The 16648-nt window shown below is 36.4% G+C and overlaps 2 protein-coding genes across 10 annotated transcripts in view; both read right to left on the bottom strand.

Annotated features, from left to right (window-relative positions):
• Positions 1–5875, bottom strand: part of abca4a (ATP-binding cassette, sub-family A (ABC1), member 4a) — a 40028-nt gene extending 34153 nt beyond the window's left edge. For both annotated transcript variants that reach the window (XM_048174839.1, XM_048174840.1), the window contains exons 1-6: positions 4911–5875; positions 4324–4435; positions 3981–4074; positions 3260–3401; positions 3043–3182; positions 2114–2241 (exon numbers count right to left, since the gene is read on the bottom strand). In XM_048174839.1, coding sequence (XP_048030796.1) covers positions 2114–2241; positions 3043–3182; positions 3260–3401; positions 3981–4074; positions 4324–4389 — 570 coding nt within the window. In that variant the 5' untranslated portion in view covers positions 4390–4435; positions 4911–5875. The remainder of the gene's footprint in view (positions 1–2113; positions 2242–3042; positions 3183–3259; positions 3402–3980; positions 4075–4323; positions 4436–4910) is intronic.
• Positions 5876–6580: 705 nt separating this feature from the next.
• arhgap29a (Rho GTPase activating protein 29a) overlaps positions 6581–16648 on the bottom strand; it is a 56145-nt gene continuing 46077 nt past the window's right edge. For 7 of the 8 annotated variants that reach the window (XM_048173959.1, XM_048173961.1, XM_048173966.1 and 4 more), the window contains 12 exons: positions 16331–16468; positions 14212–14402; positions 13150–13322; positions 11948–12076; positions 11124–11222; positions 10791–10954; positions 10458–10646; positions 10223–10360; positions 9633–9865; positions 9234–9549; positions 8792–8906; positions 6581–8693 (listed from right to left, as the gene is read on the bottom strand). In XM_048173959.1, the coding sequence (XP_048029916.1) occupies positions 7732–8693; positions 8792–8906; positions 9234–9549; positions 9633–9865; positions 10223–10360; positions 10458–10646; positions 10791–10954; positions 11124–11222; positions 11948–12076; positions 13150–13322; positions 14212–14402; positions 16331–16468 (2847 nt within the window). In that variant the 3' untranslated portion in view covers positions 6581–7731. The remainder of the gene's footprint in view (positions 8694–8791; positions 8907–9233; positions 9550–9632; positions 9866–10222; positions 10361–10457; positions 10647–10790; positions 10955–11123; positions 11223–11947; positions 12077–13149; positions 13323–14211; positions 14403–16330; positions 16469–16648) is intronic. The other variant, XM_048173960.1, reaches the window with a different exon arrangement.

Genomic DNA, 16648 nt, shown 5'->3' with positions numbered 1-16648 from the left:
ATCAAAGGAGACACAGTCTCGTGCAAATCATCATTGGTGCTTTGTTCTCACTGAAAAATAAACCCACAAAGAATCTCGGGGCAGGGTATCATGGGGGCGAGGTTCGGCCAGAGTCGTTCTGCCTTAGGTTGGGGGTCTGATTACTCGCAGGGTCCTGGGATGACAAATATATACATCACAAAAGGTCTGTACAGAGAGCTGAGAAACCCAAACATGCAGTCTGATGCTGAACAAACAGGCACTTGAGAACCAGCCAAGATTCTCTCAGTCTCAAACAGAGACATTCAAGTCCACCAACAAAGTCTATTTATATGCAGAGAAAGCAGATGAATTTGTGTCTCTGCGGCGAAATCAATCTGCTTATCGTTCACGATTAAATTAGACAATCACAAAAAAGGACGCTTTGCTTCTCTTAGTTTTGGAGACTTTAAGCTGAATATACAGTACTTATAGATAAAACATTATCTAATATCACCCATAACCAATATAGTACCAATATATTATCCATTTCACTTATAATGGCCTAAATGTGAGTTTAGCTTAAAGGATTAGTTCACTTTCAACTAAAATTTTCTTGATAATTTACTCACCCCCATGTCATCCAAGATGTTCATGTCTTTCTTTCTTCAGTTGAAAAGAAATTAAGGTTTTTGATGAAAACATTTCATGATTATTCTCCTTATAGTGGACTTCAATGGACTCCAAATGGTTGAAGGTCAAAATTACAGCTTCAAAGGGCTTTAAACGATACCAGACGAGGAATAAGGGTCTTATCTATCGAAACGATCGGTCATTTTCGAAAAAAATACAACTGTGTATGCTTTATAAACACAAATGATCGCCTTGCACGTGCTTCCGCTTTCCGTATTCTTCAAAAAGCTTTCGCTGTATGTCCAACGCCTTCCCTATTGAATTTACGGAACGAACGCAGCGTCAGTTTAGTTTTTTTCGGTAGTAGTATAAGGAAGGCGTAGGACATACAGCGTAAGCTTTTTGAAGAATACGGAAAGCGGAAGCACATTCAAGGCGGTCATTTGTGTTTATAAAGCATATACAGTTGTATTTTTTTTTAAATGGCCGATCGTTTAGCTACCGTAGATAAGACCCTTATTCCTCGTCTGGTGTCGTTTAAAGCCCTTTGAAGCTGCACTGAAACTGTAATTTTGACCGTCAACCGTTTGGAGTCCATTGAAGTCCACTATAAGAAGAATAATCCTGGAATGTTTTCATCAAAAACCTTAATTTCTTTTCAACTGAAGAAAGAAAGACATGAACATCTTGGATGACATGGGGGTGAGTAAATTATCAGGAAAAGTTTATTTGAAAGTGGACTAATCCAAAACTTTGTTACTCATTTTACATGAAAAAGAGGCTAAGCAATCTTACGACATGCACTGTAAAAATGTTTGTAATTTTAACTGTAAAAGACTGTAAAAATGCTACAGAAATTTAAAAAACAGTGTGTTAACAGTACGTTTGAGTATGTTTAAGTCGCCATTATGGTGATTGGTATTTGCTTTAGTTGGGCTCTTGACCCTTGACATTAGTTTTTCTCTGGCTCCTGTAACTGTGTGTTTATAAGACACATTTGTTATGGCAAGAAAAGCCAAGAGAAAATGTGATCTGGTGATATTGGCTACATACTGACAGTTTAATTCTAAGGGTCAGCGAATGAGTGAACTACAAAGAAATCATATTCTTATCTTTAATGTTTAGTTGTTGTTTTTTTATCTTACTTTCCAGAAAGAATATCTAACAATCATTCAAGCTAAATGTATTTACTTGATCGGCAACATAGCAAAAATTAAGACTTTATTTTAGATTGTGTCTTTAATAATAAGTGTAAACAAGTAAAAACTAGTGATACAACAACAAGTAGGTTACACTTTATATTTAAGTACTGAGTAATACTAATTACTTACACATACTTACTATTAGGGTTAGGGTTTGGTTTAGGGTAAAATTTATCTAGTTTTAAAGATTTTTAGAAATTGTACTTGGAAAACAATCCAAAAAAGAGCAACTAAAAACTCAAAAATAAATGACAAATTATTCCAATATGTATTTAGGATATTTCAGGATCATATAATTTAAGCAGTCCAAAACAGTTTACCTGTTCAGGTCGGATCTGTGAATGAACCAGCTGATGCACCACAGATTCTGTGAGAGGAACATCTCTGAGCAGGAATGAAGTGAGAGTTTCATCATCCTTCAAAATGTCCTCCACTTTCACACCTCGACCTGCACATGAAGTGAACAAAATGCATGAGAATAGGATGCCAGAGAGAAGAATTTCAACAGGATGAAAGAATGCGACATGCCAACACTTAAGAGATGCTCAGCTGGAAGGATTTCAGCAGCATGTCTATCATTCTGATGAGATGAACAGATAAACAACAGCTTTGGTATGCCAGGCATCCATGGCCTGCTGAAATATGGCCAAGATATCGCTCTGTTCATGCTTATTTTTGAAAGAAAGTGAGAAGAGGAGGTGATAGAGGAGAGAGATTCCGGTGTGAATCAGTGCCAGGAACCTAGAGAAGCCAGAGACCATTTAACTCGACACAAAAAACATGGGCATTATTCTCAAGGGCCACAGAGCTATTAGCACTTTGAACGCAAGCTGCTGCACGTAGGACTAAGCTTAAGACAGGTTCTTCTGCCAGGAATCAAAAGTTCATTCATTCCTGCCCTCACCATAATGCACTGGACAATTATGCAGTCAATCACCAGAGAACAATCAATCACATTCCACTGATGGCCATAGACATTTGTTTTTCTAGCGCGGACAGGCCCATTAGAGCTTTCAGTGAAGGAATGCCAGACTCAAACCCAGACAACTTCTATTTGTGTGTCCCGTCATGAGGTAAACAAATGGAAGTGCTTTCTCTAAAAATAATAGTATGGAAGGACCATAAGCTTCTTAGCATTCCCCATGAAAGGACCTCTTCAAGGCAGACTGAGCATGTGATGTAATCTGATAGAGTGTTGTAAACATCGGAGGAACGGCTGGGAAGCCGAGGCGACGTGAGGTTTGCTGACCTGCGATCACTTCGGGATTGGTTCGGAGAGTGTCCATGAAGTTGCTCATGTCCATGAGTTCTCGCCATAGCCGTCCCAATTGCAGGAACTCTGGATCTTTAAACAGCAGCTCCTGTGCGTCTGCCCAAAACCGAGCCAGTCTGAACAGAGAATGTGTGTTACAGCAATGGAGGACTGGATCAACTTCATCATTTGCACATGAAACAAATCAACTCACATTGAGTTGTTGTAGTTGGACACCAGGCCTGGAGACTCTCCACGGGTTGAGTGCTGGAAACAGGGGTTGTTGGCGTTGCAGAAGATCCCTTGGATCCATGGAAGGATGCCAGTGGAGGGCATGGCTTTGTTCGGAAAATGACCTGAGGTGGTGAAAACTGGTCATTATTGCCAACAAAGAACATATGCATCACAAGAATCAACCAACATCCATGAGACCGGCTGCTTTCTGAATGTGACTTGAAATACCGTAATATAGAATAAAATAAATTAGAATTATTGTTAATATGTAAAAAGAAGTTTTTATAAAATGTATAAAATATACCATATATATATATATATATATATATATATATATATATATATATATATATATATATATATATATATATATATATATATATATATATATATATATATATATATATATACTCCATTTTATAAAATTTTATATTCTTCATATTTTCTATATTACACTATACATACAGTCATTTGTATTATTTTTTAATAAAAATGAACATTTAATTTCAATTATATTTATTATTTATTATTATTATTGTTATTATTAAATATATAATATTATTATATATAATTAAATATATATATATATATATATATATTTAAAATTAATATTTGAAATAAAATTATTTTTTATGAAAATATATATTTTTTTTAAATGTATTTAATTATTAACTATTAAAATCATCTTCAACCATCCATACATTCATGTTGGCGGTAAAGTGGGTTCGCTCTTCTCAGCCAAACCAGTCCAATGAATAGCACCACAGGCCACATAATCTCCATAAAGAGGCGTGTCTGTGGTTAAAATGCAAGAAAATGCATTAGAAAGGCTCAAGAAAAAATGCAGACAAAGAACATCTAACCTAGTACAGATGACAGTGAACACATCCTTTTTGTAAATACAAAACTTCTAAGCTGTATCCATTAGTCGGTTGAAGTTCAAATTCATTGCATAACATGACTGGAATTTCCTTTTGCTGAATAAAATGTAGTAATTTCCAGCTTTCCTATGTGTATAGTGAAGGAACAAGCTGATCTTTTCACCTTCTGCCTCTTGCGGATAGTCCAGTTTTTCCAGAGGAGCAGCCACACTTGGCTGTTGGTTCCCATGACTGCTGCTCTTCACCCCCACAGGGGTCACATAAAGGTGACCTACCTGGACAAAGCAACGAAAGAAAAGACACTCATGCACATTTTATCTCCATCAGACATGTAAGATGGTTATAAATGCATCAGTGGTCTAATCCCAACCTAAGAATCCTCATACAACCTCATGCAAACCTTCATACATTTAGTTCCAGAGGAATTTTACAGAAAATAGTGGCTTACAAACCACCAAGTGAGCAACCCAAAGGCAGCAGGAAAGGATGAGCAAGAAACCAAACTGTTTCTGTCCTCTACCCCTCAGAAAGGTTCGAAATAAATACATTGTATCTAAATCATAAGACTAATCATGAGACATAATGAGACGAAATGAATTGTGCGGGCTGTCAATACAGTTCAGCATAGTACAGACAAACAGTACTCTTACGTAACAGGCCTGCATGCTCCTTTATGTAACACTCAATAACCATTCATCCAGAAATGGCTAAAAGACACATGTAAAACACAATTAAACAGAAAGAACTCACCTCAGGAGAAGAACGCTCTTGTACGCTTACATCTGCTGAAGCTCATGGCTTTCCTCACTCGACTGACTGTAGGTTTGCTGCAGAAGCTAAGCAGGTTTGTAATCTGATTGATTTAAGCTCCTTTCACCAGTGTGAAAGCCGTTGCTCTGAGCCCAATCTATGCTGCGTTGGACCTGTGACCTAACTAACAGCTACTTGGTGATGAATATGAATTCTTGGAAATTCATTTTTATTTACTAATGGTAAAATATTCTATATAGCGAAGACCAGGGCTAGTTGTCACACATTTACGCCAGTGAATATGTCAAGTATTGAGTATTTCTGTATAAACACTTACCTTAAAGTCAGGCTACAAAAAATATATTGGATATTTCCATCGGCAATAAACAAAAGTGTTCTGTGACAACATGCCCCAATGGCGCGCACACTGTCGGAAACTTCCCTTCTGCAAATAAATGCAGTTACCATTCCCAAACGTTTCAGTGTTGCCTCGGTTTAGTATTTTACTTAGTTTCATACTATACATAATCAAAATGAGCTACCTTTAACATTACAACACGTTTCTTTTTTTTTTTTTTTTTAAATAACAGCTGTTTATATCAGGGGTAACACTTTAGTATGGGGAACAATTCTCACTTTTAACTTGTTGCTTATTCACGTGCATATTAGACTACTAGGATATTGACTGTTTATTAGTACTTGTAAAGCACATATTAATACCCAATATCTAAACTTAAACGCTACAACTACCTTACTAACTATTAATAAGCAGTAAATTAGGAGTTTACAGAGGCAAAAGTCATAATAGTGAATATGTGTTCCCCATACTAAAGTGTTACCATATCAGGATGCAATATCAAGATGCCCCATATTAAAGGTGCTACAGAGGATATTTTCGTCGACTGAGAAACCAAGACTGTTAGTGAGTTTTTGAAATGAGCGCATGCGTAAGAACAACCCCCCTCCCAAAACTCGTGCAGGAATATTGGAACACCAGTGTTTACCACCGGCATTCGCTTTGTCGTGTTAGTGGATTCAATATGTCGGACTCACCGCAGGTAACTCATAATCTGCAGTTGTTACTCCTGTCTCCTGACAAAAACATTGCATGCGGCGCCTGTAGAGTGTGGAAAGTTACTGGAGCGCGCAGCCGCACACGTCTCGCACAAGGAACGTCATGGTAGTGATTGACAAGCCAGAGGGCCAATCCGTGCACTTCTCTCACAAGGAACGTAATGGCAGTGATTGACAAGCCAGAGGGCCAATCGTTTACGTTATGATCGTTTACGCGATTGGCTGATGTTTTTAAGGCCCTACCTCATGCACAGATGATGTATATTAATATTATTCCTTTCACTGCACCTAATAAATAGTCTTTTATCAGTTAGTAAAGACAGTTTCAAGTAATATTGCAAAAATGTATAAAACAAAACATCCCCTGTAGCACCTTTAACTGAGGTAAAAACAACCAATAATAAGTGATACGAAATCATTTTTTTAACAATTCATTGTTACAATAATCATTGTCATTCACCATTCGCTAATTATCAAGTTTAATTTTGATTAAATTTATGGCTGGGACTTCAAAAACACATTTCTATGCACACATAATGAGGGTAACACATTGTGAAGTACATCAGAACAATTTCAAGTAAAAACATGAACTCAAATTTGACATCAGCTGTGGTTTTAATAAGTTACAAGTGTGTATTCTCACATCATGTACCTGTTTTTACACTTGAGGGAAGGCAAGACATCTTGAAAATACTCAGTTTATATCATTCACATCAGATACATGGGTGCTATTTACAAAAGACACTGATTGAGTGTTAAACTGGTAAAATGTGGTTTAGACCAGCTAATTTGTGTTGGATAACCAGTCAGTGGACTCTCATAAATGAAGGCACTTGGCTTTGGCTTGACTTGCTTGTTTTGGGTAAACTGACATTTCAGTTGATGTTGATATGAACCAGTAAAATAATAAGAAAAAGGAAAAAAAAAAGAAAAAAAAAAACTTTGGGCAAACTGTTACAATATTATATGAACACTTAATAGAATGTGGGCCAAATTGCATTTCTGAAAGCTCTATATTAATAGACTTATAAACAATAATTAATATCAGCATTTTGTTTTGTATTAAAAAAAGAAACGAGACAAAAAAATACCTTTGCACACTTTAACAAAAAAACAAGTGTACATCTCTCAGACAGGTCAGATTACATCTGTCTGTTGTTCTTGAAAAACAAAATTAACACTGCATGTAGTTTTACAATTCAGTAGCGAGAAATGTGTGGATCCAAAGTCTAATAAGTGCATTTTATGATTATAATAAAGTGACGATACTCAACTGTAACAGCTTGGTCATTTTGGTTTTGGTGTAAAACATAAAAAAACAGAAATATACAGAATATATATATTTATATATTTTTTTAAACAAACTATCATATACAGTGTAAATGAAATTGCACAGTGACAGTGACGTTCTGGTGTTATAATGCGAAAACGGGACTTTGTGCATAAGTGATGCGATAAAGTAAAAAACATTAAGTGCATACTGTGTAAATTCATGTCCAAGGGGTTTGTTTGATTATTACAAACAGCAGATGCGCAATATATATTAATATATAGATTTATAACATGTCCTTGCATCTCTTCACAGTTATGGAAAATATTTCCACATATACAAAATGGGGCCGTTGCTAAAATTCACAAGTCCGAGACAAAATCGTCAAAGACAATGTCCAGGGTATATCGTAGTCGGGATCCCTCGTCCCGAAATGACATTCCTGGCTGTCCCCCTTGAATCATACGTGTCCAGATCTCAAACAAAATGTGCCTCCCTGTGTTCGAGATCCTGCATACGGTGTGATCTGAGTCTCTGGTACACTGGTTTGGTCTCGTTTTGTCCGAGTTCCTCCGGGCTGGAGCTGGGAGACTGGGGGAGCGGAAGTGGGCTTGTATTGCGGGCATCCAGCTCTGGTGATGGTTCCGGGTCCAAATCCGGCTCGGGCTCATCAACCGAGACTTCCACCCCAAACCCTTCCTCCTCCTCATCATCGTCGTCATCGTCTTCTTCTTCCTCGGTGCTGTTTGCAATTGCTCTACTAGACTTACGCTCGACCTCCGTTAACGATTTGGTTTTGCTACCTGGAGGTTTGTAGAACGTTCCAGGAGGAGGTTGCAGAGTTCTAGGAGGCCTGAAGGCTGTGGGAACAGGGCAGTACTCACTAACGTTTCCTTCCCTACGTAAAGTCCGTCCAGGCCTCACAGCAATGGTGTAGGGTCTGTTAGCAAGAGCAGTGCTGGCGGATTTGGTGTGTTCTGAGAAAGACGATGACGTGAGAGAAGAAGTATGAACGTTGGCATCATTGGTCCCGGAATCAGAAGGACAGGTAGTTGTGATCATGAAGGTCTTTGGAGTGATTTCGTGATGCTTATACTGCTTGTCCCATGTCCGCCGTAGGGTCTGCGTATCGATGTAAGATTTCCTGTAATGGTTTCCCGCTCTGGACTTGGGCTTCTCCTCTTCGGACACCTCCTCAATGACGGGATCACGACTGTGGTTGTCATCCTGCTCTACGGAGTTCTTCACGTTACATTCGTCCACCTTGGCGAGGTTGAGGAGCCGTTCGGCTGGCATGCTGATAGGTCGAGAGGCCAGCTTGGGTCTCGGAGGCCGAAGCTGAACTCTGGAGACGTGGTTGCGGCGGCTGAGGCCGGGCGAGTTCCGCATTTCAGGAACGCTTGACGAGAGGTGCCTGTTGATGTCCACTGTATCGCCAACTGCATGTAAAGACGAAGAGTAAGAGAAGTAGTAGAAGCTTTCGTAATATGACAGTATGTCACTTTATGGGTTTTTAGCCAAGTAAATCAATACTGACCTGCAGTGAAGTCTTTGTCAGATCTTATCTTCACTTCTTTCACCTCATCCATCAGGTGCATAGAAGGTATTACAGAGGAATGTCTTTTATATGTCTTAGCCTTTGGTTGTTGCTGCTTTGACAAATGAAACAAAAATGGAAATATGAAGCAGAGACTTTTTATTAGACTCAAAGTATTTTCATTTGGTATCATTTTTTAGGCTTCTAAGGTTTGGTTTGAAAACTTACTTGGACCACAAAATCCCAACTATTACTGGTCAAAGGTGGTCTACCAGTGCTAATTAGCTTAATAAAGATGGTTCAAACTAGTTAAACTACCATCTTGACCAGGTAATGACTGGTTTGGGCCAATCTGAAACTTATCAAGCTATCAGAACTTGGTTTCTGATGGACTTTACCCATTATTATCAACATCATCATAAACATCAACAAACCGCCTCACCTCCTTAATGTCCACCAGGGACTTTGAATGTCGGCTAAGCTGTTGTTCCTTCTCCTGTGAGGTGAAGCGTGATTTGAAGGGAAGCGGAGAGCTCTCTGCTACAGGGGAGGAAGGGGGAAGAGGACTCAGAGGAGTATCGAAGATCATCTCATAATGGCGGATCAAAAGCTCCACGATCAGGGCCTGGTAGGGGTAATCCACCAGAGAGGACAGAGAGACCTCTGCATCGGCCTGTCGGGGCTTGATCAGTGTGGGCCCAAAGATGATGCCCAGATTACTGGCAGTCATCTTGTTCTCATCCGCCCTTTCTGACACCCTATTAGAAAGAAAAATATGATTACATAACTGTGTTTTCTGACACATCGATATTCTAATTAAAACATATTCTCGTTCAAACACCTGTGCAAGTGCTGAATCAGGAACTGCAGGGTTTTGTAGTGGGCTGGAGGAAGCTGACGCAGCAGGTCTTTAATCTTGAAGAGGACCCGGTTGAGCTCTACGCTGATCTGCGGGCTGTCGGAGGTGGGACTTCCTCTTGACGCCTCTACTTCGTCAACAATAATACTCTGACTCTCTTTGGCCAATCCGATGAAGTCATTATAGTATCGGAAAAGAATGAGGGGCTCTGGGAGCTTAGGGGCATAAAATTATCATTTTTATTATACAAAAGTGCTTTTTTATTTTATTTTATAAATGGGTAAATAGAACAATATTAAATTCACATAATGAAATAAAATAATAATAAATTACTAATATATTAATATTATATATATATATATATATATATATATATATATATAATTATTAATAAAAATACATTTAATTAAAATAAAAAATCTTTAAAAATTCTGAAGCAGGGATAAAAATTAATGTTTTTAGGGCAAAATATTTCTTAAATAATTATGTTTAATAATGGATAATAATAAAAAAGTCAAAGTCACAAAAACATAATAAATTTATTACTTAAAAAACATCATTTTGACTTATACCTGGCGAAGGTAGAGTTTGAGGACGTTGCTGATATCATGAGGGTAGAGATCCGAAAGCTCTACCAGATCTTTCCCGTTCTCAAAGGCCTGACAAAGCTTCTCCACCCGTGATTTGGCACCGTTAACACGATAAATTCCCTTTAAAAAAACACAAAACATCCCCTTTCAGTCTCGCTCAGCATTTACGTTTCATATCCTCCTGGAAATACGTAAGACATAGAGAGGAAGTACCCACCTTGATATTAAGAGCCCTGTTTTCGATCTCTGAGGTGCATTTTTTGATGATGAAGGGGATTCCATCTGGACTGTTCCTGGCTGCCTGAGCAAAGTCGATAGCAAAGAGATGGAGTTTTCCCTGTAGCTTCTTATGCCCACACTGGATGGCTAGAGTCTCCAAACACTTCTTATGACAAGCGAGAGAACACTGAAAATAATGAAGAAGAGATTACATAATTACATTTCCATTGTGCAAATTCTAACTTATTCTTTACCTTCTTAACATTATCTTACAAAAAATAATTTTAGCTCATGCTTTATCAATGACCTGTGTGTGTATGTAAAACCTCACCTCCTCGCATTCAGCACCATGAAATACTACAAGACTATCACACTCCCGGCACTTCGATGGAGCACGGAGCTTCCTCAGCTTGTGCGTCTGTGCCGCTTTAGACATCTGCGTGTTGCGAAAAGGCCCAGGAGAGCTGGCTGCCTCCGTAACCATTTCACTCAAGCCTAAAAGACAATGTTTACAGCCAAAAGATTTTGAAAAATGTTTTCAGCAATAATTATAACATGCGTGGACTGCATTCTGTGCATTGTCTGTGGGTTACAGTAAAAGAAAAAAGAATGTACGCAATGTCAAACAGAGAGCATGTTTGGAACTCAATGTACAAAAGCTCACCATTATCTGAAGGAGATGGCGGTTCTCTCTCATCCAGATCATCTGCTGAAGACATGGTGCCGGTGGATGGGGTTCTGGGAAGCCTTCTCTTAAAATCACCTGGAAAATGCCACAAAGGGATGATTAGTTTCAACACTACATGTTTACAATCATTATAAAATCATATATAGTAGATGTTACAGTACTGTTCAAAAGTTTGGGGATGGTAATATTTTTAAATATTTTTGAAAGTAGTTACTTATGCTTATTTATCTGATCAAAAATACAATAAAAACAGCAACATTGTAAAATATTATTGCAATTTAAAATAAAAATAGATGTAAAAATGATTTTAATATATTTTTAAAGTGCAATTTATTCCTGTGATGCAAAGCTGAATCTTCAATCACATGATCTTTTAGAAATAATTCTAATATGCTGCTCAAAAAACATATTTCATGTTGAAAACAGTTGTGCTGCTTAACATTTTTGAGGAAACCATGATACATTTTTCAGGATTCTTTGATGAACAGAAAGTTCAAAAGAACAGCATTTATTTGAAATAGAAATAGAATAATAAATGTCTTTATTGTCACTTTTGATCAATTTAATGCATCATTGCTGAGCAAAATTAATAATTTCTTTATAAAAAACAAACTTTTCAATGGTAGTATATGTACCGTAAGCACCACATGGCATTCTGGGTCATTTTGCACCTGAATATGAGACTTGTCTGTTTACCATCACTATGTTATGCACGGTTATGACATAAGACCTGTCAATCAAGAGTGTTGCTCTGCCTCAAGCGATGAGAGATTTATGAGTAAGAGTGACTGTAGCTGTACCTGGGCTTGCTGTAGGAGAGTCCATAGAGCGAGATTCGCTGCTTCCTCCAGCGCTCTCAGAGTCACTGCACATGCCTCCACCCTGACTGCTGGTCCTCCAGACCCGGAACGGACCCTGGATCCTCAGAGCTATCCAACACGACATAATATTCAGAAACTTTTATCTGAATACACAAGCTCGTTTTTAATGTATATATATCCATCATTGTGTTTCACTATATAACATGGTACATAAGTGATTGATTCATGAACAAATGACTCTTATGAACCAGTTCTTTTTATTGATTCAAAAAAATATAGTGTACTAAGTCAAGTAAGGTTTATTTATATGCCACTTTATAAAATACAGATTTCTTCAAAACAGATTTGCAGTAGTAGCCCGATTCTGCAACCAAATGACTCTTATGAACTGGTTCATTTTAGTGAATCATAACCATATATAGTCACCAGTGTAGCCTGATTCCTGAAACAAATGACTCTTATGAACCAGTTCTTTTTAGTGAATCATAAGCATTTAATATACCAATGTAACCTGATTCCCAAAACAAGACCTTTAATTAATAGTTTTAATTAAAGTTACAGATTTGAATCAGTCTGAAACACTACACTGTATAAATTAAAGTGTTAGCAGAGAGAAAATTACCATCACATGTCTTTATGCAAAATGGACATTATAACTAAAATACACCCAAATTAATTTAATCAAATCTAATTTGAATCAGAATTCAACTGAATTGAGAGCTTATGAATCAGAATCAAATTGAATCAGTATTGATACCCTAATAATAAATAGGATAAAATTATAGGAAGTTGGAGAAAAATAGGAAATGAGAGTTAAGAACATCAAAGGTGTATCTGCCGCCCACTTCCTCTGCCCTGTCTTCAGCTGATGCCAGTTCACTCTCGTAAACCTTAATGAGATGTCTCAAAACACTAATGTGTCCAATTGATCTCTGCTAAAAGCAGGTCTGACAGGCCTATCTCAAAGCGGAGGTTTTATCTGTCATTAGCGAAAAGAACAAAGTTTTTCATGAAAGAGATAAACGAGGGTGCATCCTGAGGGAGCGATTCACTTTTAGCATTCCAGGGAAGTCAGCCAAACTCCACAGTGATGCAGCCTAACTGGACCTCACCGTACATTAAAACGTGCTGCGCTTTTAAGGAAAACTTGTTCAAAAGAGAAGATGTGTTTTATGTGCTACCTTGAATATCTGTAGTGCTGTTGGAGCGTCCATCCGTCATCTTTCCAGTGCGTGCTTGGACGTGACTCTCCACGTCGTCGGCACTCAGGAAGTCTCCAGGTGTGAGAGACACCTGGGACAAGTGAACTTGGGATGAATGACCGCTATTCATCACTCGCTTTGAGAGGGGCAACCTGCATGAACATAAAAAAGTATTTCAGAAAACCAGTTAGAAGTAGTTTGGACTAGTTTAGTTCAGCTTTTATACCACAAACCTGATATGAGAAAGAGCATAGTTGGACATATTGACTGTGGCTATTTAAACATGTTAATGTTGGTACGCTATACATATATATATATATATGGTCATATACACCTAGGATTGCTTGAGAGTGAGTAAATTATTGGATCATTTTGATTTTTGGGTGAACTATCCCTTTAACAGTTGTGTGCTTGTTTAAAAGGGAGACTGTCGAAATCATGTTTTCACCACCTTCCAGCCATTTTAGTAAAACCTCTTAACAGTTCGAAACAAAAGGCCTTCAGCTAAATCTCTCACCAAGCCATGAATAAAAAAGGACCTTGTGTTAGAACATGGGTGTTTTGACTAGACTGCTTTTGAGTTTCGTTTCAGGAATGAGAGGTGTGTTTTTAATAGAGGTCTCTCTGAAATACTGTCCCCAACACAACACAGGATATCAACAACCCAGATTCATGTGCCAGAAAGAGCGCGTGTGGACGTGAGATCTGCTAAATAGGAACAACTAGAAACATTCCTCCCTTCGCTCCTGTCCCGTTCCCTGAATCCCTCTCTGCCCTGACCACAGCCATTTCCTCAGGAAGACCTGAGGGCAACCACACAATTGTGTGACATTCTCACCAACACAATTCATTTTCTCTCTCTTTCTCCATCACTCAGTGACTTAAAAGTCAAAGATCTGGGAAAAAAACAAGCAGGCCGCTGCCAGTTTTTGAGAATCAAAACTTCTCATAGTGATTCCAAAACACAGATTTTCCTGGATACTCATCTCGGTGGGAATGTCTTGAGCTGGGAAAAAATTACGGATAGGGATCTAGACCTACCCTGTGTTCTGTGTCCCAGAGATGTCAAAGGAGAATGAATCCACTCTGGTCCTGTCTGAAGGCAGACTCTTCACAAATTCAGTGTAACACAGACCCGGCTCGTACAGTTTAGCGTTCTCGCATAGTGACTGGAAGTTCACAGGAAGGGACACCACCTGGGCCTGCTGCATCTGAAACCAGTTCACCGTCACCTGCAAGCAAGAAAATTAATTATTATTACCAAATGAGTACAACTGAGGCAATTGACACAAATATCTCATCCTAATTTTGCCAAATTTCTATTCTTGAGTCATTTTGAAAAACCACAGCATCAGAACAACTGCAATATGTTGCAGAAAAGTTACTGGCCAGACGTTAGAACAATATTAAGGATGTTTTAGTGATGTTTATGAATGAAACTTTAATGCAAATCTGTTTGAACAGAATTTCGAACCAATGGGAGTTGTAACTAAAATAAAGCCAAAATAAAACAATTATTCGATGAAAAACTTAGTTGAAGCACTAAATTACTTAAATTAAAACTTAAAAAAAGTTGAAGCACTAAATTACTTAAATTAAAGCTAAATATATATATATATATATATATAAATTGCATCTAACATAAAACTTTGTAAATATGTTATATACTGTCAAATCGATTAATCCCATCGAACATAAAAGTTTGTATAAATATATACACATACAAACATATTTACAAAGTTTTATGTTAGATGCAATTTATATATATATATATATATATATATATATATATATATATATATATATATATATATATGCTGTCAGATCGATTAATCGCAATTAATCGCATCAAACATAAAAGTTTGTAAATATATATATATATATATATATATATATATATATATATATATATATACACAGACACACACATATATATTTACAAAGTTATATGTTAGATGCGATTAATTTATATATATATATATATATATGTCTATATGCTGTCAAAACGATTAATCGCACCTAACATAAAAGTTTGTATAAATATATACACATACAAACATATATTTACAAAGTTTTATGTTAGATGCGATATATATATATATATATATATATATATATATATATATATATATATATATATATATATATATATATATATATGACACAAATATCTCATCCTAATTTTGCCAAATTTCTATTTATATATATATATATATATATATATATATATATATATATATATATATATATGCTGTCAGATTGATTAATCACAATTAATCGCATCAAACATAAAAGTTTGTAAATATATATATATATATATATATATATATATATATATATATATATACACACAGACACACATATATTTACTAAGTTATATGTTAGATGCGATTAATATATATATATACTATATATATACATATATATGCTGTCAAATCGATTAAACGCATCTAACATAAAAGTTCGTGAATATATAATATGTGCATATATATATATATATATATATATATATATATATATATATATATATACACACACACACATTTATTTACAAACTTTTATGTTAGATGTGATTAATCGACTTGACAGCATTAATATATATAGTTTTATTAAAAAATGTTTATTGACATTTTAGTAGTTAATTACATTAGATTACATTATATATACATATACATATATAAACTAATGTCAAAAGCACATATATCGCTAATTAAAATAAAGCTACAAATAAAATATAAAAGTGAAAATTAAAAACTAACCTATATATGTATATATAATATATATACATATATATAAAACAAAAAGCACAACAAAATTACTAAAACTTAAACTAAAATTAAAATGAAAACTGTAAAAAAAATAAATAAATCAAAATCCCCAAAATTTATAAACATTAAAAAACATGAAAAAAGTAAAATCAAGCAATTGTCAAAAAATTAAAAAATGATTAACACTTTAAAGGATATGAGATTTATCGCTTGTCCACGGAGTCATTCCTGGTTAAGAAATTGTGAAATTTAATCTGTAGCCTGAGGTCACTTTGTTAAAGTGAGGTCAACTAATTACACTCCGCCTCAAGGATCCCAGGTGCGCCTGTTTTGTCTGAATAACCAGTAATAAGTTAGATTTGATCTAACTGTGTGTGTACATTATTACTCACTGCTTTCAGGGTCAGGTCGCACTGAAACACAAGCTCTCGTATCTGAGTAAGAATCTCGCTCTTGGTGTTGGCCAGGTCCACTCTCTTCACCCCGACATCTGTAATGCAATGCTTGTAATGTTCTTGGGCTTCCTCTGCCTAGAAACAGACACATACAAACACAATTATATTTAGACCAGGATATTTCCTGTTTCTCTCATTTCTGGCCCAAATCATCTTCGTGTCAAAAACAACGGATTATTTACAGCAGACTTGAGGAAACTACTTTTGAAACTAGTACGGCAAGCCAAAAGAGACTCATAAATTATAGTTGTAGTA

This window comes from Megalobrama amblycephala, linkage group LG22 (assembly GCF_018812025.1).
Source record: "Megalobrama amblycephala isolate DHTTF-2021 linkage group LG22, ASM1881202v1, whole genome shotgun sequence".
Classification (NCBI taxonomy): Eukaryota; Metazoa; Chordata; class Actinopteri; order Cypriniformes; family Xenocyprididae; genus Megalobrama; species Megalobrama amblycephala.
Note: the sequence above shows the minus strand (reverse complement) of the source record. Positions and strands in the feature narration are given on the sequence as shown.